Here is a 25770-nt window from a genome sequence, read left to right as displayed (position 1 = left end):
ATTTGCCCCATCAATGGACAAGTGGTAAGGCAAGGTGAATTCCCAGTGCAGGAATGGCCTTGGTGCTTATAAACTTTCCCAAAGCCTGGCACAAAGTAACTCCCTCTCACTTAACGCCAGCTATACATGATTGCCTCTGAGCCTTCCCAGTTGGCTATATAAAGTGCTCAGTGACCCCATTCAGTCTTTCTGAACTCAGGAAAAGAGCATAAACTTGCATCCCTCTTAGTGAAATCTCTCCAATGGTTCTTTCTAGGGTTTGGCATAATAAGAGAGGCCTTTCTTTGTTCATCTGAGGAGTTAGGGGAGAGGTGGGATAGGGGCAACAACAAAATTGGCCTGATTGTAGGCGATACATTCTTTTTCTTTAGCAATGAAACCTCTACCACTGCTGCCATCACCACCCAACCTTGCAGGACTCAACACCACATTTTGAATTTAGGACTTGAATTGTATGATATAAATTTCAGAGTTATAGTTCTCAAATTGCAAGGCAGTCTCCATATCTGGCAAAGGGACATGGATTACAGGAGTTGTAATGTTCACTGATTGGAAAGAGCAATGCATTTAATGCAGGACTTTTGTGAATACATGGAGGGGCATGTTTGGCTCCTGAATATGGTGATTAATCCAAAATGAATTACCTGTTTCCTAGAATCTGCCTGACCTTTGGTTCACCTGTAGCCCAGTCTGTGTATTTATATGGTCTCAGTTCAGTGGAGTTTACTCCCTGTTGAATATGCGCACATAGGATTGCTGCCTAAATAAATTGAAACGGAAATGTTTAGAAAATATCTTACCATGGTTGTTTCTGCAATGGATCCAAAACTGTTTATAAAAATGTTGCATGTGACGTTAACTGGAGGTCCTGAAAAAAATGGAAAAAATGATCTAATAATTATGGCACATGCCAAAGAAAAGTTTGAGCTGCTATCCAAATATATTAGATTAAAGAAAAATAAAACAGAGGTCCATGTTGTGTTTTGTTTTTTGAGAAATATTGCTATATTGGGTTAATGATTTCATTGGTTTATAATTGAAATTCTCTTACATCAACTGTTTTTCCAAGTTGCTAGATGTTTAACAGGAAGTTGTAATATCTGAATAAAAGATCAGTACACCTTGGGCTAAGTATATGCTTTAATAATAGGTAGTGTGCTTGTCTCTCTCAGCAAAACAATATACGCTGCAGCCTTTGAGCACAATGACTAAAAGTGACATGATTTCAACAGGTATTCTTTTAGTTAAATCAAATCATATTTTACTGCCCTTGACAAGTTAGACAAGCATTGTCAACTTGAAATAAAAAGGACACACTCCCTCAGGTATCTGTCAAAGATGGTCTAGATGTATTTTCTGCCTTATCTCATAACATTTAGAAAGGTGCTATAAAAAAAGAAGCTTCCTTCCAAAACATGCTTCAGTTTCTTTCAAGTGCATTTGAAAAATATTCCACCTTAATGCTGCTGGTTTTGAAGATGAATGCCAGTTAACAGGTAGGTTCAAGTCCTGAAAGACAGAACACTTTCTGCTTCCATGGGAGCTGTGCAGAATGTTTGTGTAAGGTTCATTCTTCACAGTGAAAGGTACCATTTCAGCTTGAGAAGGAATGAAGTTTCTCCTAAAGAGCTATGCTCTCTCCTGAATTGTCTTTTGCTGAAAAACATTAATCTGCTCAGCAACATATTTGCCAAGAGAAATGTAAGGATGGCCTCTTCTAACAGGGCTATTGCTGCTTTAAAGAAGGTGAACGTTTCCCTTCCTTACTTCCTTCCTTTTTTTTTTTTTTTGCATGTTCCCTGAAAGATCAGTAAAAATGAGATTTGCTATTGGCAGGAAGTGTGTTTCACAAATTGTTCCCCTTGTGCTGTTCTCCCTCAGCTCTAGTTGTACTCACTGCTCTACTGAAGAGGTGGTAGAAGGATAAAGGAATGCTGTAACTCTCATTAACCAAAGCAGACAAGTTGCTGAGATCACTGAGAGTGACTACTTGCCCCATACATCCCTGTCCATCTTGGTTGCTCAAATCAGGCGACCAGCGGATAGGAGGCCCCTTGAGGGAGATTGTGAACCTCTCCATAACATATGCAGAGTTCCCTGAAGGGCTTAAGGAGGCAGTGGTGCATCTTCTACTGAAAAAACTATCACTGAATCCTTGGAAACCCCCCCCCCAACTACTGCCCAGTCTTGCATCTTGTGTTTCTGGGGAAGGCAGTTGGATGGGCTGCAGCAGATCAGCTCCTAGCATTCTTGGAGGAAACCTTGGCCCTAGATCCATACCAGTTATCTGGCAAGTTCTTGTGAGAGGAATAGGGAATCAAATCCAGGCTATCCATTAAACCAGTGGTCCCCAACCTGTGGGCCGTGGACCGGTGCCGGGCCGTGAAGGCCATGGCGCCGGGCCGCGGCTCCCTCTCCCCACCCCCCGCAGTAAAAAGCTTCCCAGGCCGCAAGCTTGTGGCCCGGAAAGCTTCTTACTGCAGGAGGGTGGGGAGAGGGAATCAGGGCTGCGCTGCGCACACTGCGCCTGCGTGGCTGAAATCGCACATGCGTGGCTCTTTTGCGCATGCGTGCATGCGTGATGTGCGGGCGGGGCAGTTGCCCTGCCGGACCCCAGCCTCAGAAAGGTTGGGGACCACTGCATTAAACCACACTGGCTTATCACAATGGCTGGTCATCATTAAATTGGGTTTTTGATAAGGATTATTGTAATTTTTATTTTGATTGTAAGCCTCCATGAGCCAGCCTGGTCAGGAGTGGCAGTCAATAAATCACATTATAAATAGATAAAATAAATAAACAAGGGACAATTCTGGTTCAAAGTCAATTAAAAGCATGCAAATAGATGTGTCCTGCCATTGTTCCTGGTTAACCGTGGGTATCATTCTTTTTCTTGACCTCCCTGTCTTTATATGATAGACTGTTGTTCATATATTTCAGATTTCCCATCCTCTGCTTGAACCCTGCACTTTGCCATTTTATTGCCCTTACATTGTAATCCTATGCAAAAATATTTCAGTCTAAGATCATTCATTTCAATGGATTACCATTGTTTGTTTCTTGCTATGCTGCTCCTATGCTGCAAACATAGCCTTATCTAATAAAAGCCAAGTTAATTCTCTGCAGTCTTCTCTGGATCACTAGGACGTCAACATATGGACACCTTGGATGTCAACTACTGGCCATACCAAGACGTCAACATATGGACACCTTGTTCTAGTACCTTGTTCTGCAGTATGTATCAAACCTGGGCCTTTCCTTCCATTGGTGTTTGGTTCAACTAAGATTGTAAAGGGCTTTCTCCTGCATTTGCAGAATCATTGTAGGATGACAATATTGTCCAGTGAAAGCTACAGCATAGTTATATGATGTTAACGTGACATCATGGTTTCTCTTTTTGTCATTTGAGTCCCTGCCTGTTGTATCTTTTGTGAGATAATTGAACTATTTAACTTATTCAGAAAACAAATACAGATCCAGGAGCAATGAGTTTAAGAGCAAGTGACAGACTTCTGTGTCCTAGTCTTCTATGAACTCACTGGATCTGGCCTTCAACAAGTCACCTTCCTAACTGCAGATCCAACTAGCTCTGGGCAAAAACAAATAATGTCATATCACAGTTGTAAGAAAGGGGAAAAGCATCCAAAATAGCTCTGGTGTGAGTGAAAATCACTTCTCCTCATGAAAGGGTTCTCTGTGCTACATCCCAAATTGTTTCTGATAGTCCCCCAAACCTCAAAGACACCTTTTTGGAGAGGATGAAAGATGCAAAAGACAGGGGGAAGACAGAAAGAGCTGTTCTCCTAGCAAAACTTGACTTACAATTCTTTGGATACAATTCAAGAGTTTTATTGTACTTAAAGTATAATTTTAATATACGGCCATTTTCAAACTGTTTGAAGTCTAGGAGAATGAAATCATAGTGCATCCTGGTAAAATATGTGAGAATTACTGCATGAGGAGGAAAACAACCTCATGAACAGCCATTAGGAAACATTAGATTATGTCTGAATGAATAACGCAATGGTACCACTGGGTGATTATAAGGGTGCGTTGCCACCATTTTGCCCTAGGCTAAAAAAACAGAAGCTTTTAAAGCAAATTCATAATGAGTGAGTCTGTCATAAAGGATAAGCAAATCAATTGTTGCTGCTGCTTTTTCTGCTTTATCACGTGGAAGCCAATAGTAAGAAAACAATGTTCTTGACTATAAATAACTGAGGGAATATGGGGGAAATAATTCTACTGTCTGGAAGGAAAAGCCTTCACAGCCTGTTTCAGTGGGAACAACTAAGTATGATGCTGGACATTTAGATCAGAACTTTGGTCCCTCACCCCACAAGCAAGACACTGGCACCAATGCTAGATTAGACTAAAGTTTTATTCACTATTTAAAATCTGGATTGCAGCTGTTTACCCAAATAATGTGGACACCTTAAAGCAGTGGCCCCCAACCTTTTTATCACCGGGGACGGGTCAACGCTTGACAATTTTACTGAGGCCCGGGGGGGGGGGTAGTCTTGCTGAGGGACGTCACCACCACCAGCTGAGCCCCTGCTCCACATGCTTTCCTGCCGGTGTCCCTGATTTCCCGCTGCCCACTGGGGGCTGCTGCCAGCAGCAGTTGTGCAGTGCCACGCCAAGGGGGAGCCCCAGCCATGGCGGCCGCTGGAAAGCACCAAAGGTGAACCGGTGGCAGAGTGGCAGGGCAGCCCCTGAGACAGCAGCCAGGGAGGAGGGTGAGGAGGAGCAGCGGCCTGGTACCGACTGATCTACGGACCGGTCCCGGTCCCCGGACCGGGGGTTGGGGACCACTGCCTTAAAGGTCAAACAATACAATGTGGGTGCTAATCAGGTGGGACTGGGTTACCTCAATCTGATTCACTTTGCCTGCAATCACACAGCAGCTGTGGATAATATTTTTCTTTTTTTAAGGGGGCGGGGGACTGATTTTGCTCTGGGCGATGGCACTGTGAGAAGAGGGCCTCCTGCCTTTCCCCTGTCATCTTGTCCTGAGGCAAAATGGCCTCAGAGGGCGTAATTGTCTCTATTTTGGAGCTGCATGTGGATAGAATTCTGCCTGAAGCCATTCTTTGCTTGTCATTTCCTGCACATCAAAACTCTACTGAGAAATGTTAATGAAAGCTATTCCCCTACTCTGTCTAGCATGAGTTCAGCAGCAGCACTGAGAAAGCTCCTTCCCCAATACTTATGTCTGACAGCCCAAAACCTCTGGTTTGGTTACTTTCCCCTATCCTAAGATATTTTAGGCTAGGGTGGAAGGGGACATGGGAACCAGGGAAAGTGGCACCAGGATGATGGCAAAGCACTACTTCCTGTGAATACTGAAGTGACATATTGCTGACATGACATCAGGGCAACACTCAAGGATTTGGGCAGAACTCTAGAGTAAATCCTGGTCTCCCATCTCAGGATGCTTGTAGATCTAATCAATATGATTTTGGACTCACACCAAAAGGGCAACTTTTTGTTTGAGTTTTTCCAGTCCCCTCTGACCCAGTTTATTCAGTTTTAAACTCCTCCAAGGGGAGGGGAATATAATTAACTTGAAGCCAGCTGTACATAGATTAAAAAAAATTTCTCACTTGGCCCTGACCATGTATGTTTGTTTTATTGTTCACACAGGCAGAGCATTTTCATATAACAATGAAATTCCTGGAGTGGATTTTCAATCATTTTTTTTTAATTGAGGTGCTTATTTCTATATTAGACGACAATGAAATAATTCTGATTTTTAGATCCATTTTTTCAAATAAATAAATTATTGTTAAATTTTTAAAGTCTGTTATGCCACTTATCATTGAAAACAATTTCTTATTGTGGAATCCAAGAATAGTATAGATCCCATACTCCAAAGCAGCCATTTTTCTCTCAGGCTGATTCTGTACTGGCGGCACTGCTCCGAGCTGCAACCGGTATATTCTGGTAAATGGCCCCTTCTAGTGGGGCAAACGACGGCCCAATCCACAGCAGACCCAGGAAGTGGCCAGCCCATTGCCATGTGGAAACAGGGATTAGCCCCGCTTTCATGTGAGCTCTTTCCCGGCCTTTTCTGCGGAATCAGCCTCAGGGAAACTGATCTTTCTTATCTGGATAGCAGTTGTAATTTCAGGAGATATCCAAATTCCATCTGGAAAACCTAGGTATATTTTCTCTATATACAGGCCTGAATCTCTTAAACCATGCAGTTGTGGCTTAAAACTGTAATTGTGAAGATTTATTAAATCCACATTTGAGAAAGAAAACATATCAGTTTTTGTCTTTTTTGCATCTCAGCAATATGAAAGAAAGCTCCCAGTAACGTGATAATAAGAATAAGAATTTGGGGGAAATGACCAATCTCATTACTTGCTGATTCAATTCAATTTTATTAATCCCCATAGTATATAGTTTGACACCAAACAGGAATGTGAAATAAGGCCCACCATCTTGGAAAATGGGAGTTACAGGAAAAATGGCTATCCCTATGATGAATATAATAGTGTATTTGACTTTATTTGCCACAAAACATATATTCTGACACCAAGATATGCATCCTATATGAATTTTAAATGTTGAAATAACCATGGCTGCCATCTTGGAAAATAGTAATTATCGGGAAACTGTCCCAAAATTGGAATGTCTACCCAAGAAAATTTTATCCTGAAATAAATTTTTATCCTGAGATATACACAATCAAATTATCTTTACATATATTTGTGTGGGGTATATAGTGTATCTAGGCTATAACATTATTTGCTTAGTTTTCTTCCTTGAAGTGTAACTTTACTTAAGACTGAAGTTTACATACTAATGGGAATAACTACGGTAATTAAATGAAAACAGTTTAAGCAACAAAGCAGTGAGAGAAGGGAACCATTAGATAGTAAAGGAACAAAGTCAGGAAAAGTAATATTAGAAACGCATACATAATTGTGCAAGTTTTGCTAGATATCGACCTATTTCTTTTTTCTGAGTTAAACAAAACCTATTAGTACTCTAAGAGCACATAGGCCAGTTGCCCATAGGGAAACATGATATCATCTGTTTGGATGCATTGGTTCGCCAAAGGTCATGCAGATAGACCAATTTAGTCCACATCACTGCAAAAATTTGGGTTTTGAGACTGGTAGTGCCATGGGGGAAAATACAAATCTCTGTACTATGGGGAACTATGGGGAATAATGGCACTATGGGGAATGATTTAAAGACATTTTCATGTAGCAGCCATTTTGTGTGTATGCCAGACCACAGTTACCTGAAGGGAGTAGTAGTCATACCAGATGGCTTAATCAAACAAATAGGCATCAAAGGATATGCAATGGGAGGCAGGCTTCAGCAGAAAGGTATGGCCAGCCTGGGGAAAGACTTTCAAGACAGGGAGATGTACAGTACAAAATCTCCACCTACTTGGCTTGCTCTGAGACCCCCAAGAATATAGTGATCTCAGAGAGAAAGTCCTAGAAAGCATGATGGCAAATTTGCATTGACATCTGCATGATACGCAAAATGATCCTGAAAAAAACCTATTGCTCAGAGAAGTTTTGAACTGGATCTAAAGATACTAAACATGAATAATATTAACTTCTTTGGTATTAACTGATTTGAGAGCCATGCATTCTATGTTGGGGGAGCAGGTCTTATATTACAAGGCAATCCTGAGAAGCAGAATAGGGTCCCTCCTCAAACCTTTGAGAACCACTGGTTTAGTATTAGTTGCTTTGACAGACAAAATATATACACTGGCAGAAGCATCCAGATATTTCATTTTCACATAAGGGATGGACTAATGGAATCTCATTTTAATATTAAAATAGAAACATTAATGAGGACACTTTAACTCACCCTCCTATTGCAGTATGCATTTATTTCCAAGTCATGCAAGGCTCAGTTGTTCACCCCAAGTTCTTTCTTTTGCTTTATCCTCCCAACATTCCAAGATATAGATTAGGATAAGAAAGAGAGTTACTGGCCCAGTAATTCTTTTCTATGAGGATTTGAACCCTGGCTTCTCAGGTCTTAGTCTGACATGTTAATCACTGCATTACATGGACTGTCTTGGGAGTTAGACTGGGAGAATAGTTCCTAGGGTGACAATTACCTAAGGTGGGATGGAGGGTGCTGGTTCTCACTCATGTGCCTCATATCCTACAACTCCTCCTTTATGTGTGAATAGGGTAATGTTGTGGGAAATGGAGTGACAGCATGGGAAAGGATCTGGGGAAACTAGGATCTTGGAGGCACAGGTTTGCTTAACTGTTCTGCCCTGGAAGCTTTCTGGGTGACTTGAGCAAACTGTACACTCTCAGTCTAACCCACCATAGTTGTCAGGATAAAATGGCAGCTATAAGCACTGAGCTTCCACTATTGGATAGAAAAGTCGGGTATAAACAGCCAAATATGTACATGAATGCTTAGTATCTGGATTGCACCCTGTTAAGTATACACTTTTGAATACCTGAACATTTCTTTTCTCTCTCTCTCATATCAGATTTCTCCCTAATGACTATATCAATTGCATATTTACTTGGATCACCAAAGTCTAGATTACCAGTAACAATTAATCTAAAGGACTCTTAGAACAATATATGTTTTGGGGATAATGTTTGGTATTTCATCTTTGAGAAGCAGCACAGAAAAATATTCACTGAATAAACTTTTTTATCCAGTTAGAACTATAGTCCTTTTGGTTTTTAATGCCTTGAGATTTTTAATGTCTTCTAAAATAAAGGTGTTTTTTTTATTACAGTAACTTGAGAACATAGCTCCTTACATCTACAACTTGGGTTTTACTGTCTAAAATCAACTTTGGATTTAGACCTAAAAGTCTCCGGAAGCCAGTTTGCACTTTTATTTAAACCAGAATTCCAAACCAGACCAAAAAGAGCTAGTGCAAACCATACTTTGCTGGTTTAGATATAAAAACAAATGGTGTTTGCCCCCAACCCAGAAATAATTAATTAGTATGTGTTGAATGAGGGAGAGGAGAAAGGCAAGGAGGGATTATGGGAGCAAGCCTGAACTTCTGTATTCATACTGTTTCCAAACCATGGCTTTAGTTGCCTCTGAACTACAACCCAAAGTGGTGCCACAACGTGCTAGCAGTTCAAGCTTGTGCTGCAATGATTTTCTCAGTATTTCAAACACCACAAAGACTCTTGGTTGACTTTAAGAAGTTTGTTATGGAGAGTTACTGCAGCCTATTGACTTGAATGAGCTTAGACTGAAGTAACTTTGTGTACGATTGCACTGCCAGAACCCTTTGCTGAGATGTGGCTGTCTGAAGTTATACAAGCCGGAAAAACAAGACATTGGGGACGGTCTGTTTGGCCTGGATTTCAGTAATGCTGCTGTGCTTTGTCACAGGCACATCACCAAACTCCTCTGCACAGGAAAGACACAACATTCTTTAGTATTCATTATTTTGGTTCACAAACATTACAGTTTTAGACACAAGAACACCAGTTTTTCAAATAAGCCCTCACTGTGAACGTTTTATGCTTCACTTGTAGTCATTTAGAATCTACTTTGCTTCCGTCACTCAAAATGTTACAAGAATGCACCACTCTAATTAAGCAATGGGATGACAACTTTTCTAAAAAGCTTCAGCAAACAGAGCAGGTTTTTGCAGAAGTGTGAAACATCAAAGTCTCAAACACATTCACAAAATGTAGTTTCTTGCCTGCAAAATATTTTGACATTATGCTTCTCTTTGTACATGTGAAAACATTATAGTCAAATCAAGATGTGGGAGCAGAAGTTACCTTTGAAGTTTGGTCTGATCCTTGCATCATAGCCCGACATTCTTCCCATTAGTTTATCTAGGAAATCTGACGGGGACATAGGCATGCTACGAGATCTTGCGCTGTCTGTTTCCTTCGTGGCCACCAAGCTAAAAGCAAAGAAAACCAATACTTGTAATCACATGTAAATTCTTACCACTTTAGTCAACATTTTGGAGTCTCAGACCTAGAATTGCCAAGCTGCGGCAACCAGCTGGAGCTTGTTGGGTGGGGGGCAGAGAGGTTACATGACTTTGTGTATATCATGACATAACTTGGAAAAAAAATAATATCAAGTTGCTTTAGGAATCACTAAAAATCTGGAACCACTCGGTGAGTGGTATCATATTTGGTTAAGGGCCTGGGGGGCAGAGAGTGGGCCGGTCTGGCCCAGGTGAGGGAACGATCCAGGCTTCGCGCCTTCCAATTGGGCCCTCACCCGGATAGGCCAGAGTTCTAGCCAGCCGGGTGAGGGCCCACCAGGACAGAGTTCTAGCCAGTCGGGGGGGTGGTGCTTCCCTATGGGGGGCTTCCATGGGGCCTCACAGAGGCGACAGGTGTTCTTGGCGGGCCCCAGGGAAGCCACAGACTTGCTGGTGAGGAGGGGGCTGGGGATGGCTTCCCCATGCCCACCCAGCACACTTGCCACCTTGCTGGGTCGCCGGGTGTGCTGGGCGGCTGTGGCAAGAGGGGGGGCCTTTCAAAGCCCGTTCTGTTGATCGAGCTTTGAACCTTGTTCTATCATAAGATCATAGAATTTCCAGCAATTCCTAGAACAACTGAAAGTGACTTTATGCCATAGAAGAATTCCTCTGCAGCTTTGAGAAGCAGCAAACTACAAAGGTTGCCTATTGGAGGGCTCCTGCCATAGAGGGTAGCCTGATAATCTTATTCAAACCAGAGCCAGCGTGGTGTAGTGGTTAAGAGTGTTGGCTTCTAATCTGGTTTGATTCCCTGCTCCTCCACTTGCAACTAGCTGGGTGACCTTGGGCTTGTCACAGCTGTTTTCACAGAGCAGTTTGGTTTGAGCTCTCTCAGCCCCACTTACCTTACTGTTGTGGGGAGAGGAAAGGAGGTGATTGTAAGCTGCTTTGAGACTCCTTTGGTAGAGAAAAGTGGGGTATAAAACCAACACTTCTTCAGATGCCTCTGGACATACACAATACCTTCATAAAGCAAATACTGAACAACAATTGGTGAAAATTATTGTGAATAGTAGTGGCTATTCCTGGTGGAAGATTTAATCTGGGAGACAACCAAACCTGGTGGAAGATGTAATCTGGGAAACAGGAAGGAGGGAGAAGCTTGGATACAGGCTGTTTTACTGAATGATACAGCAGGGGCTAAGAGCCTCTTGTGGCGCAGAGTGGTAAGGCAGCCGTCTGAAAGCTTTGCCCATGAGGCTGGGAGTTCAATCCCAGCAGCCGGCTCAAGGTTGACTCAGCCTTCCATCCTTCCGAGGTCGGTAAAATGAGTACCCAGCTTGCTGGGGGGTAAACGGTAATGACTGGGGAAGGCACTGGCAAACCACCCCGTATTGAGTCTGCCATGAAAACGCTGGAGGGCGTCACCCCAAGGGTCAGACGTGACTCGGTGCTTGCACAGGGGATACCTTTACCTTTACCTTTACCTTACAGCAGGGGCTTTGCTGCTGGTATAAACAAATTAGACTTGCAGTCCACTTCAATACAAGTTCATTTAGAAGTACCCCATTATACTCACTAGGATTTATTTCCAAGTAAATCAGCATAGGACTGTGGCTTTGGATACTGAAATCTAAAGCAATGGCATGACCTGCTGGAGCCAAGCAGAGATATTTCAGTAGTCCAGGATACCAGTTAGTCCCTGCAATTTAGGATTGCCAGGTGCAGCCTAGCAACCAGCAGAAGACAGAGGAGGTGAGGTTTTCCACTTTAGTGTCATAGGTAAAATTAAAGGGCCTCTGGCGTGACCTAGAATTAACATGATTGTGCTGGGCGCAACACTCTAGCATTTACCCAATGATTTAACCAAAGAGTTTTGGATGAATGCTAGAGCATCAACCAGACTGATGATTTTCAGGTCACACCCAAAGCTAAAGCACCATGACAAGGATCATTCTCTGGGCATTTCTTCCTATTGGTCAGCTGAGTAGCAGTTGACTACAAAAGCTGGACATGACCTGCCCCCAGCTGGAGCAGGTAACCCTACTGCAATTGCACACTGCAGCCATCTCTACTTTTACTCTTTCTCCTGCTCTGCACATTTTTGCTTGTTCCCCAAACTCTTCCTCTCACTGGTTTCAATTTTCCTTTTCTTCACTACTTTTGCATTTCCCCCCTCCTTTTAGGTCTGTTTTCACTTCATTCATCTCTTGACAGCTCTACTTCCCTTCCCATGGCAGCTTTTCCCCTCTCCTCCTTCTACTGCCCCATCACTCCTGTGGGGCAAGGGGAGACCACACAATAATTCAGTTCCCCTGGTGCCTGAATAATGACTACAAGCCTGGGAGACCACATCATAAGAGCTGAACTTCTATTTTGGGCCACCTACGTGATCCAAAATCATATCACTGAGATAGTCTCATTTAGATTTTTCTGTCTAATTTGAAGGGTCCTCCCCAGCATAATTCCTCCCATCTTGGTGTAGTGGTTAAGACTGGCGGCCTCTAATCTGGGCAACTGGATTGATTGCCCACTTCTCCACATGCAGCCAGCTGGGTGACCTTGGCCTAGTCAGAGGTCTCTTAGCCTCACAAACCTAACACAGTGTCTGTTGTGGGAAGAACTATCTATCTAATCACCTACACAATTACTTGCAGCATCCAGCATAGAGATTACTTGTAAGGTTTGGGATTATTTTAATGCCCATCACCCTTTAAATATGTAAATGTAGTGTTTCCCTGAATATTTAGGAAACTTTGCTCTAACTTTTTCGGGGGGAGGGCATTACAGATATTTTAATCTGCATTGTGGGTGTATATGGCTATAGGATAAAACAAGAAACATTATGAGATTTTTTTGGGTTGTCAGAGCCTTTAAAAAAAATTTCCCTGGCCCCAAGCCAGACATTTGCTCAATCAGGAGTTCTGCTTTAGTTGATTTGTTAACACAAGCCTCATAACTTGCCTGAAATCATATATTTCTTGAAGTTGACTCTGCCAGATTATTCCAAAATAAACCAGATTGTTCTAAAAGAAACATGATGCTGGGTTATCAATATTTATTATATTTCAAAAGTGCATGGACACTGGACTAAAGTCCTCAAAAGGAGCAATCTCAGACCACAATTCTCATATTAGCCCACATGACAGGTGTCATATTCGATATTTCACTCTACTCATTTGTTCAGAATTCCCCTGATATTCATATAGGTCTTTTGTACATATTGGAAGATCACAGGCTCTGTACAGGGATGAACTTGTTTAAAGTTTAGATTACTCAATCAATCAAATTTTATTACAGCAATTGTGGAAAGCATTTCTTTTGTTTTTCTTAGAAAGACAGTGCAGCAATAACTCCTTTAAAACTGAAAAAAAAAATCTCATGCCGCTCCACAGTGCTACGGAGCAGCAGGAAGGCAATGGCTCTCCAAACAGGGTTTCAGGGCTTCCATGAGCCAGGACAGTGACCGGCCGGATTGGGCAGCAATAGCAGCCCCAAAGAGGGTGGCACTGGCACCCCCATGGTGCTTCTACTGTTGCCTGGGAACTCCTTCAACAGGAACATAAGTGGCACCACTTGAGTTTCTACCACTGTCCGGGGACAGCCCAAACTTCTCTGCCTGCCCTCAGGTTTGCACAGCACCCCCTTGTCCTGCGAATAAATAACTCTTTTAAAAATTAAAAAATGCTCCAAACATTCTAGTCTCCTAGGAAAATGAAAGAAATGTTTTCCACTGCTTTGCAGCGGCAGAGCCGTGGGAAGCATTTTTTTAAAAAAATTAAGGAGTTTTTACAAGCAAGAGTGGAAAGAAGGCAGGCCTGGTTCTATCGGTGGTGGCAAAAAGCAGGAGGGCCTGGGCAGCCTAGCAAGCGAGGCAGGAGCTGGCAGAAGTGATGCTCGAGGGTGCTTACAAGGGCAGGGAAAGCTCGCCGGGACAGCCTGAGTTTTCCGCATCCACATGGATCAGGCCCTACACATACCTCCTTGTGTTCCATGGCAAAAAAGGAAATACAGATTTATCCAAATTCCCTTTAAAGCAGGGCAACTGAGGGTCTGAGTCGGGCCAGGCCTGGGACCGCCCCGGACTGAGCCCAATTCCATCTGGAAGCAGGAATTTTCCCTAATGCCCAAGACGTGATGATCCCAGCCTAATCCCTCACGTGGAAGAGTTCTGGATAATTGTTGTGAAAAGTGCCCAGTTATATCACATGTGATATTTGCAAAACAAGGGTTTGTTTAATGAGTGGATGTCCCACGTGGAGATGTGATTCTCTCATCTTCCCTTGTTGAAACGATGGTGCCCAGTTATATTATGGGAATTTTGTACACTCTGTGAGAATGGAATCATGATCTTTCTTGTCCTGTATATGCAAAGTTCCAGTCTGACTTTGGGACAGCAATCAAAAGAGTCCAGAAATGGCCTGAAGCACAATGGGACACACGAAGCCAGCTTGGACAGTTGAGAGCAGGAACTACTATGAAAATGAGCTGAGGTGGGGGGAGACCTCATCTCTGTAGGCCCCAGGTTGTCAGGGCTTTGTATACAACAAATTATATTCTTAGTAGTACATTGATCCTGAGCATTAAGTTATGAAGATCATGTGTATGACTCTTAAAAGGGATTATACAGCTGTGTTAACTGTCTAGTTATACACATTTTCAGAGGAAAAGCATCCTAAAGGATCTGCCAGGTTTAAAATGATATTTAATTGGGACCAGCGGAGAAATAATCATGCTGTATAAGGCTACAAATCTTTCTTGGCATTTATCAAAATCTAATCTCAGATGGGTGAATTATGTGGCTTCAAAGAGCTAAATAATGTCTCCCAAGGTGCTTCCAATAGATCCTTGGGTTGGATCCCACAGAATTTCTGTTTTCTTTTTCATTTCTTGCTTTCCTCCAGTGCAAATTCTCAAATAAAAGAGCCACCTGTGGCAGGGAAAGTTTCCTTAAGAGAAGGACTCCACTATTCACAGGGCAGGTTCATTATTTGTTTCTTTGACCTTTTGGTTGATTTATTGAATTTATTCTGCAGCATCAAGCACAGTGTCTTAGGTCACTTGCATCTAGTCGGGAGATGGGAAGGATCCCCCCCTTTCTGTTTTTAACACGATAAACACTTGGGGGAGAACTGACATTACAGCATAAGACCATGGAATATGGGTGACATGGCAGTGGTTTGAGAGTACTGGACCTCTTTGCTCTGCTACCCTAATTTAACAGTGGCATGTAAAAATGGCTAGAATTGATTATCCCTCCTAAGGACTTGTTGTGCATTGGCAATGTCCCTGAGATTTCAGGCTGAAAAGGGGACTGCACAGGTAGTCATGTTGTGCTCACCATTTTAGACAATGGTGCCACTTGATCTACCCAGGGGATTTACTCTTGCTAGAATGAGTGACTGTGAGAGGCTGCTTTTTGCGTCTTCCCTACTCTGGTAGAATTTACTGCTGCTCCCCTGGGAAAATAGACCCAGTCTCTCATATTTTATTGGAATGCCATCTATATTCAAATCTAAGATGTCATTAGAATTTCAATTATTTTAATCCAAGCAGGGTGGTTCCCTTCCTACGCTCAGATTAAATCATAATATAACATTGGATGTTGCAATTTTTTTGCTCCTTTTGTATTTAGGGAAATAAAGAGATTATAGATGAAATCTCAGATTGTTGTATTGTTTAAGGCATTGCGCTATAGAATATTATTGGACAAAGTAAAGTAAAGGACAGAATTGCTGGAACTGTCTGAACAGTTTGTAAACATATAGAATAATTCTCAGACATAGCCATCAACCTCTTCATATCTGGTATCATGGCTTCTTAGCATGCTCTGTCTCCCCCCCTTCCCCTGCCAACACACACAGAGCATGGTTGAAAGCTTCCTGGTTCTCCCTAGTCTGCCATGGAAGCTCAAAGGGAGACCCTGAGGCCAGTCATTTTCTCTTAGCCTAGCCTACTTCACAGGGTAGTTGTTGGGAGGATCAAATGGAGGAGAGACAGTTGTTGTAAAGTGCTCTAGGCCCTTGCTGGAGGGAAAAAATATATAAATAAGTTGTTCGCTCCATTTTCGTATTTCATTACTTTCAGCACTTCCCCCCCCCCCCCCCCCCCCCAGCCTGGCAAAGTTCAGGATTCAAAGCCTTGGAGGGGGAAAAAGGATACTTCTGGCATTGGAATGCAGCATGAAAACACAGAGAGGCTGGAGGATTTGATCAGCTCACAGACAGACAGACAGACAGACAGACAGACAGACAGACAGACAGACAGACAGACAGACAGACAGACAGATAGATAGATAGATAGATAGATAGATAGATAGATAGATAGATAGATAGATAGATAGATAGATAGATCTGGCTCTTCATCATTGCTGGTCTCTCTTGTGCCTATGAAGTGCATTTGTGTATGGTATTGACTGTTGGCAGGAGGAAAGCTTTAAAATTATCTCCACCCCATCCTCAGTTGCTAAGACAAGTAAACTAGTTTCTGCACACCTGCCTGCCTGCCCGCCACTATTTACAAAATAAACCATGTGCCTCTGTCCCCCTGTAGGGAAAGTGACCTGGATGTCTGTCACACATGACTGAAGCCATTATAATTTCAGCATCTCCTAACTCAAACTACTGCCTCTATAAAAATGGGGGGAGGCAATGTCTTTGCCTCTATCCCCCCCACCCCCCCACACTTCCTGCCAGTGTACACACAACCCAAAAAAATCCTTTGTCTTGGATTAACAGGCACCGGCACTGAAAACAAAATACGCACCACTCAGGGCCTAGATCACTTAGAATCAGGAAGTCATCACAAAGTCAGTGAGACAGTGCAAAAAAAAATGTCAGAGTGAAAAGGATGTTCAATTGCAGTGATCCTATTTGGCAGGAAGATCAGCCAACTGTTGTAGAAAATCAGATAAATGTTCTGATTGGAGATTGTCCCTGTCAGGCATTGTCCCTGTCACTGTCCTTGATATCTGCTAAGTCACCCTCTCCTTCCTCTGTCTTTCCTACTGCCTAGATTGGGCGTGGGTCAGACCTCAATGAGTAGAGTTCCAGCTGCATATTTGGGCCCTCCAAGTAATTCCTGTGAGGACCCTAGCAGATGCATTTTGCACCAGTTGTAACTTCCAGATCCGGCTCAGGGGCAGGCCCACATAGAGTGAGTTACAGATATCTATTCTGGATCACTGTGGCCAAATGCTCAGGAGATAGGTAGAGCACTAATAGCTGAGCTTGGCAGAGATGGAAAAAATCCTGGCTGGCTACCTTCATGACCTGAGCCTCCAGTGTTAAAGAGGCATCGAAGGTTACTCCCAAATCCCTGGCCTGGGACAGGATGAACAGTTGCATCCCTGCCAAGGTGGGTAAGCACGCTTCCTGATCTGCTCCCCTCCCACCCAGCCACAGGACCTCTGTCTTGGCGGGGTTGAGTTTCAGGTGACTCTGCTCAAGTCATCCAGCCACATCTTCTAAACATCTGGCAAATGGTTCCAGGGGAAGGGGGAGTCCGGGTGGCCATCCATCAGAAGATACAGGTGGGTGTCATCTGCATATATCAGCCCAAACCATAGCTCCATACCAGCTGGGCCAGAGGGCGCATTAAGATATTAAACAATGTGGGGGAGAGGACCAAACGCTGCAGGACCCCACAAGGGAGCTGCACTGGCCTCGATAGCTCTTCCCCCACTGCCACCCTCTGGGTCCGGTTTAGGAGAAAGGAGCATAGCTCAATGCTGTGCCCTGTACCCCTGTCCCAGCGAGGTGGCAAGCCAGCAGTTCATGGTCAATCACGTCAAACATGGCCGACAGTTTTAAAAGAACCAGCACGGCTGACCCACCCCGATCCAGCTCGTGACGGAGATCATCCATCTGGGTGACCAGCACCATCTCCACCCTGTTGCCAGGATGGAAGCCAGACTGATATGGGTCGAGGGCTGAAGTTTCTTCCAGGAATGCCAGGTGCTGGTCTCCCATAGCCCTTTCAACTACCTTCCCCAGAAACGCTAAGTGCGAGACTGGCAGGTAGGTGGCTGGGTCCTGCGGGTCCAGCAATGGTTTCTTGAGGAGAGGACAAACCCCAGCCTCCTTAAGCAGCTCCGGAAACTACCCCAACTGACAATTTCCATGAGCTGCTCTCCTATCTGAAGGACCCCACCTTTAAGGAGCAAAGATGGACAGGGATCCAGGGGGCAAGTGTTAGCCCTCACTTTCCCCAACAACCCATCCACTTTGGGTAAACAGAGCCACCTGAAGCAATCATATGTCACATCCAAAGGCAGCCAAGAGGACTCTAGTTCATTTACTGTATCAGTTGTGGCGGGAAGTTCACAGTGGAGTGACATGACTTTATGCACAAAAAAGCTTGTTAAAGCCTCACAACCAAGATCCAATTTCCCAGTATTTTGGTGCCCTTCCTTGAGGGCGGTAAGAGATCGAACTACCCTGAATAATTGGGCTGGGCAAGGGCTTGCAGACATGATTTCTGCAGCAAAAAAAAAATCACATTTTGCCGCTTTCCCTGCCATCTCATACGCCCTCATACGCATGTGATAAGATATTCTTGTAGCCTCTATCCCCACACCGAAGATCAAGTCGAGTATGTGACCAGCCTGATGAGTGGGCTCAGCAACAAATTATGAAAGCCCCAGTGTCACCATGGCCGACACTAGGTCCGAGCCAAGTCCTAAGGGCAGCACGTCCACATGAATATTGAAGTTACAGAGGATTAATAACCTCGGGAACTGCAAGGCCCAGGCAGCTGCCATCTTCAGCAGGCTCGGCAGGGTGTCTGGTGGTGTGTTGGGTGGGCGGTATACCAACCAGATGGCCAAGCTTTCGACTGAGTCCAAACTAATGCCAACACACTCCACTCCCCTGGTGTCCGGTGTGGGAAGAGCCCTGTAGGATAAAGCCTCCCGAACCAAGATGGCCACCCCACTCCCCTATTACTGGTCCGAGATTGGTGCATGACTGAAAAACCAGGAGGGGCAAGTTCTTTAAGGGCGACTGTTTCACCAGCCTGAACCCAGGTGGTTGTTGTTGTTGGCAATTGTTGATTTTGCTCATTTGCAGGTTGGTACATGAAGAAGGCTCTGTTCAGATGACTAAAGCTGTCATGGGCCTATTATGCAAGGCCACTGAAACGGCGGCATGGAGAACACGGACGAGGAAGAAGCGAAGCAAACTGCTTATGCATGGGATGGAACACAACTGCGGCAAAACCCAGAGTATCCGATTATGCATGCGGCTACTCTGGAGCTGCTTCTGGCTGCGCCCTGGTCACAGGAAGCTCTACTTTCTTCCGCATCTCGCTAATGCGGCTTTATCAGTGGCATACATTGACTCTGCACCCAGTTGCCGCCTGCAGTGTGCATAATTGGTGATTTTAGCCGCCGCCATTCCACCCCGAATGTGGACCTGCCACTCTGTGCCTAATGGGCCATGGTGGTGCATGCCAGGTGGCTGATCCATGTGAAAACAGAGGTTCAAGCTCTTTGCTAGGTAGTTACATATGGGGGGGGGGGTGAAGTGGAAGGTCTAGCTATGTAATCTGCTGCAAATGCAAACTGTTACATGCTTATCCATAATAGTTCCTCATCCTTTGCCACTCCTAACTCCTATACACTTTATTGAAGGACATTGCAAGAAACAGCAGTGCAGAAAAACTCTAGAGTTCAGATGGTCATAACTGGGTAATCCAACTGACTGCCCAAGCTTTGCATGCTGTGCTGCATCTTATGTAAACATGTCAAAATGTTCTCACATGAGTAGAGAATTTTTTCCAGAATAGATATTAAGCTATAGGAGAATGAAGAATAGCCTGGAGTGATTGCTCCCCTATGAACATTAATTTAAACTAGCACATCTCTAAACCAGTAAAAACAAATATTAAAAACTAGAGTTGCATAAAACAAATGTGTCCCATAATTAAGTTGAAGAAAGCATTAGAGCTTTAGCTACTGCAGTGGTCTTATACTGCAGTTCCATGCCACCATGCTTATTAGTATGTTCAAGATATTTGGATAGTCATATGTTTAGCTAAACAGAAGTACTGTCTGAGCTTTTGTTGAGGTGATATTTGAGAACCAGAAGAGTCACCCTGATCTGGCCATCCTTCATAAGCAGTTTGCCCTGACCTGGATAGTCCAAGTATGCACAATCTCATGAGATCTCGAAAGCTAAGCAATGTTCATCCTTAGTTAATATCTGGATGGGAGACCTCCATGGAAAACTAGGGGCATGATGCAGAGGCAGGTAATGGCAAACTACCAACACACATGCCATAAGATCAGCCAATAAATAATGTGGACACTGGCTTCTCCAAGGGTACACATAGCTTTTCTGTCATATACATCCCTCCACTGACTTCAAACAAAGCAACAGCTCTGTGAATACAAAGGGGGGTCCATGCAGAGATGTCTACTTAACCTAAAGTGAATGGTGAAGGTTTTATAGCACCACAGGGCTTGGGGTCAGTGCAAGCAAAGTTGGGAAATAGGATAGCCCCGTTCTAGTGAATATGGGTTTTCTTTTTAAACCAGATGAGGTTGCTGCTGCTGGGGGAGATAGTCATCCAGCCTGAGGTGGTGAACATCTTTGCATGCAGTGTCAAGAGTGGGGCAGAGGAAACCTATTGAGGAGACCAGTATCCAGCCACAACTCCATTCTGCTCAATGGAAGGAGTTCTTTTTAATTGTTTCTTTGTTTCTTTGTTTACTTATTATATTTGTATACTGCCCTCCCCTAAGGCTCAGGGCACTTCACATAGAAAGTAACAGAACAATACATTAAACTGACTGATTATAATGAATGGAAGGTAACAGCAATAATAACAATAAACAGAGAATAACATTTTACAGGAAACAATCTAACAGTCCTTCAGCCAGATCTTTCATGAAAGTAAATACAGCAATATAGGACTAGATGACTTCCAAGGGCCTTAATATAGTGATTGATACTATTCTTGGTAAGAATGACTGGGTTCAATACTGTGGTCCACCAATATATATAGAAATCCAATGTAGAGAAGTCCTGTGGAGTATGAAATGTTTGTCCATTACACTGGTCAATGGGGCAGGAATTGGAACAGGGCAAACTTTAAATTTCAGACAATTCCTCCCTCTTCACTACCCCCACAAGCTTTTTCTCCATGTTGGTCCCACAACCTCTAGGTATTCCTTTTTGGGGTCATGGGGGTTGTTGGGCACAGGGGAAGAGGAAGGAAAATCTTTAGCACCCATAGTTCATTGAGTACAATATCTGTTTTGTAACGGTATACTGGCACTTACTGTCAAATTGCATTATGTTTTCCAGGACTGTGTCTGGATGACTCAAGCAGAGCTGCCTGAAACTCAACCCCGCCAAGACAGAGGTCCTGTGGCTGGGTAGGAAAGGGCCAGATCAGGAAGCATGTTTACCAAGCCTGGTGGGGTGTAGCTTAACGACTCTCCCATCATTAGGAATCTGGGGATGATTCTTGAAGCCTCCCTTACTATGGAGGTGAAGGTCATGAGAGTAACCTGCACAGTGCTTTTCAGCCTATACCAGGCACGATTACTAGTGCCCTATCTGTTCTCAGAGCACCTAGCAATGGTGAGCACAATGGTCACCTCTAGGATATACCTCTGTAATTCACTCTACATGGGCCTGCCCTTGTCCTTGATATGGAAATGCGGCTGTGAGAGTCCTCACATGAGTACCTTGGCGAGCCCATGGCCAGCCAGTGCTGAGGCAGCTGCACTGGCTGCCAGTTGCATTCTGGATCAAGTTCAAGGTTTTGGTGTTAAACTTCAAGGCCATCTATGGTCTGGGCTCCACATATATGAGAGACTGCCTATTACTTTATGCATCCCACAGGGTCTTGCACTCTGTGGGTGCTCACCTGTTAGTACTCTGTGGCCCACAAGAGGTACAACTGGCCTCGACCAGGGCCAGGGCCTTTCTGATCCTGGCCCCGACCTGGTGGAATGAGCCCCCAGAAGTGCTGAGGGCCCTGATGGAGCTTCCACAGTTCTGCAGGCCCTGTAAAACAAGCACTTAGTTGAGACCAGGGTAATTAATTAAAATCAGAAAACCCTCCCTGGCTCAGCCACATCATTTGGCTCTGCATGGACATCTCCCCTGAGGCACTTGGGGAGCAGGAAGGGATGAGGACTGTTTTTGTCACCTGGGAGGGAAAGTTTTAATGGGTTGTTTTTATTATTTTATTGTGGGATCAAATACTATAACTCTCTAAGAGCCAGTTTTTTGGTACTGGCAAGTAAAAATTCAAATAAACAAACAAATATAAGGTCATATTATAGAAAGTGTCTCTAAGCTTATACGGTACTATTTCCCTGCTTTACTGGCTAACTGCAAACAGCCCACTGGATAGAGAGTCAGAAGAGTCAAAGGGTGTGTGGCTTCTAGGAAAGACTAAGTACTTCTCCTTTCATGACTGGTGGCCTAATTCAACATTTGTCACCCTGGAGCCCAAAGACCTTGAGTGTTGCAAGGTACTCCAGAGGGCTCATGCATTTGTTTAAAGGACCAAGGACGCTTAAAGAACCTTTCAGATTTCTATCTGGCTTTCATAGAGTAGGGTAGAAATGAGGTTAGGGAGACCCTCTCTCTGGGGAAGGGGAAGCATTGGCTTCCCCTCATAGATCCTGCAGTCACCAAGCTCCCAGAGCACCTCATAGGATGCACTGATTGGTTGCTGTGGAACTCTACCTGGTCGACTGACTCCAAGGAACTGTAATCCTAATACACTCATCATAGTTGCTTTCTGCACCCAGGGACTTCAACTACTCTGAAATGCAGCATCCAGGTACTGTCAGGGGTGGGACCCAAGGATAGTATAACCTTTGTGCCAAAAGTTGTGTGCTGGCTGCTCAGCTTGGTGTAGTGGTTAAGAGCAGTGCCTTCTGATCTGGCAAGGTGGGTTTGATTTCCCACTAGTCTTCTATGTGCAGCCAGCTGAGTGACCTTGAACTAGTCATATTAGAGCTGTTCTCACAGAGCAGTTTCTCTCAGGGCTCTCTCAGCCCCACCGACCTCACAGGGTGTCTGTTGTGGGAAAAGGAAGGGAAGGTGATTGTAAGCCACTTTGAGACTCCTTCTGGTAGTGAAAAACAGGGCATAAAAACCAACTCTTCTTCTTCTGTTTCCAGTCACAAGTAAAAGCACTGGTTCTTACCTTTAAGGTCCTAAATAGGTTGGGGCAGCATACTTGAAGGCTCATCTTCTTCCCTACTGTCAAGTTCATCATTTCAGTTTTTCCTTGCAAACTCTGCTTTCTGTGCCCCACCTGAATACGTAAGACAACCAGAGACAGGGCTTTTTTCAGTGGTGGCACCTAACTTGTGTGCCCTTCTCACCTGGATGACCCTGGTACTTTCTTCTGGGAACAAGGCTAAATCTTTTCATTTCACCAGGCTTTTAATTAAGTAGGCAGTTTTTTTGAGAATTGTTTTAGAATGCTAAAGGATTTAGGATGTTTTTATGTTCTGGCTGTCTCTTTGATAGTTTGTCGATTTTATCAATTTTATGTTTTTTCACAATTTTATCCTGTTTAACTTTGTAAGTCACATTGAGCTTTCACTTTAGAGAGCTAGCATGTGAATGATCTACACAAAACTGAACTGGTTTTGCCTCCAAGAAGCCCCACACAACAAAAGAAAGCATTTTTTTCATCTTCCTTTTCGAAAGTAACTGCTGTGATTCTCATGATACAGCTCTGAGGAGAAAAGAGGGCTGAGATCTCCATGGGGAGCTCATAGCTTGCTGGGTGCTTGGACAGGGGCTGTCTGGCAAATGGTGGGGGGCAGTGAGGAGGGCTTGGGGGGTCTGCAAAAAAAAGATAAAAGCTAAGTCACTACTGTTTTAATGTTGCATTATCATGTGGTGCTCCTCTGGTAACTAAATTTTGAGAACAGCTGGACTAGTTAATTTTATTTGCATTATAATTGTTTCCCCTCCCAGATCATTCCCCTTTTTTTCTTTATAGTTGTAAGCAAATTGCTCCTTTTCCAGAATTCACTTGCTGTCTCCTGAATTCTCTTAGGCAGCTGCTTTCCTAGTCACAAAACTGTGAACTTTACTATCCCCTAAAGGATGGTGCCTCTCTTTCTGCTATTGCTCACAATGTGAAGATCTCCTTTTCCCTTCCTGTGTACACCACATGAGAGTGCAACATTAAAAAGCTAATGATTCCTAACTGAATAGCTCGACCTGTTTTGAATGACTGCTCTGCAGTAAAAACAATATGGTATTGCTGACCCTAAATTAGTACTGCCTTTTACAGATTTCCAATATGCCCAGTTTAGATGGCTTCATCTTGTGCTATGTTTCTCACACTCAGGGAGTCCACTGAATGATCTATAAGATCTCTTAAATATAATTGGGATCTATTTACTGGATTTCACTGATCTGAAGACATAACAAAGGCCTCATCATGATTTAGCTGGGCTCAGAAGCACAGCCCATTCCCACAGGCATGATTTCCTCCTTTGCATATAATCTAGCAGCAAGTTTAGGCTGCCAGCTCCTGGAAAGGAAATTCCAGGCACTTTGGTGATGAAACCTGGGGAGGGTAGAGTGATGGCCAAGATGGCAGGGATGGAGTCTATAGTCTGAAGCTGCCATTTTCTCCAGGCAAACTGATCTCTGTAGTTTAGGCATCAATTGTAAATCCAGAAGGATTCTGGGTCCTCCCCAAAGGCAGCCACTTAATGGCAACTTTATAGGGGCTCATGACCTAGCAGGAATGACTTTACACCCTGCCTGAAGGGAGACCACTGGTGTAAGTGACTCTTCTCTACACTACTTGTCTGATTAGATACGTGGGCTAGACATGAATTAAACAGGTCATAGTTAGGTAGTCAAGTATCAAATATGCAATTTTATATCAACTGTGAGAGCTTGGAAAAACTACTTTGCTTAAACATTTATAAGGCTGGTTAAGGCTTTCTTTTATTTCTTCAAAAGAGCAATTATTTATTCATAGTGATGTGAGGCAATCAAAGAATTATCAGGCATTCAAGGTATGTGACCTCAGTATGAATCCTATAACTAATTAGTCAGATTGTTATGTCATAGTAGAATACAAAGTTCATTTTTGAGCCAAGGTATTTTTGTTGTTGTTATTTTCCAAAACATGTGTATATATAATTAATATTTGTAGTTTGGTTCATAATTCAGTTTGCCATAGAGAATCTCATTGGAAGAAAGTAAAAAAAAAAAGAGAGAGAGAGAGAGAGAATTCTAACTTATAATTCAACTAAAGTGCATTACTTTGTTTAAACTAGAATATTCAGCTATACTAATGTTCAGCTGATTTGCAGTTTGGTTCTAATAACACTTTTCTAGGAGTAAATCCCATTGAGTAAAACTGAGTGGGATTCTGTGTAGACCTGCTTAGCATTGGTCTCATGACCACATACTTTGGCTCTGATTAGCACATTGACTTCCTTTGTAACAGTACCAACATTGTTTCCCATGTCTCTTTCCTCTATTTGTTGTTCACATCTTGGAACCCATAAAGAGCCTCTTAGGATGGGAAATGCTTTAACACAGCAAGAAACATAAATAGAAATAGAAATCCAATTACAATTTTAATTTAGTTGTTCTTTCTTAATGACCTTTGCTGACACTCACAATGGTACATGTTTCCAGATCCTGAGAAATTATTTCTGATGTATCTGTTATTAAAAGAATGAGGAACTGCAGATGGAAATTAGAGAAAAGAAGTTCTGAATCATACTGATCCTTTTCTATGGGCCAGTTTTTAAAACTTTAGTGGGAAAGTAAAAAAAAATTAGTTGATTTATGTGTATGTAGAATTATCACAGGATAAAATCTTGAACTGTG

General features: G+C 43.4%; 1 protein-coding gene across 2 annotated transcripts in view; it reads right to left on the bottom strand.

Annotated features, from left to right (window-relative positions):
- GLRA3 (glycine receptor alpha 3) overlaps positions 1–25770 on the bottom strand; it is a 79428-nt gene that overhangs the window by 46889 nt on the left and 6769 nt on the right. The window contains exons 2-3 of one of the 2 annotated variants that reach the window (XM_077302442.1): positions 9765–9892; positions 801–868 (exon numbers count right to left, since the gene is read on the bottom strand). In XM_077302442.1, coding sequence (XP_077158557.1) covers positions 801–868; positions 9765–9892 — 196 coding nt within the window. The remainder of the gene's footprint in view (positions 1–800; positions 869–9764; positions 9893–25770) is intronic. The other variant, XM_077302443.1, reaches the window with a different exon arrangement.

Source organism: Paroedura picta, chromosome 10 (genome assembly GCF_049243985.1).
Source record: "Paroedura picta isolate Pp20150507F chromosome 10, Ppicta_v3.0, whole genome shotgun sequence".
Taxonomy (NCBI): Eukaryota; Metazoa; Chordata; class Lepidosauria; order Squamata; family Gekkonidae; genus Paroedura; species Paroedura picta.
This window is presented reverse-complemented; position numbering and strand designations above follow the sequence as displayed.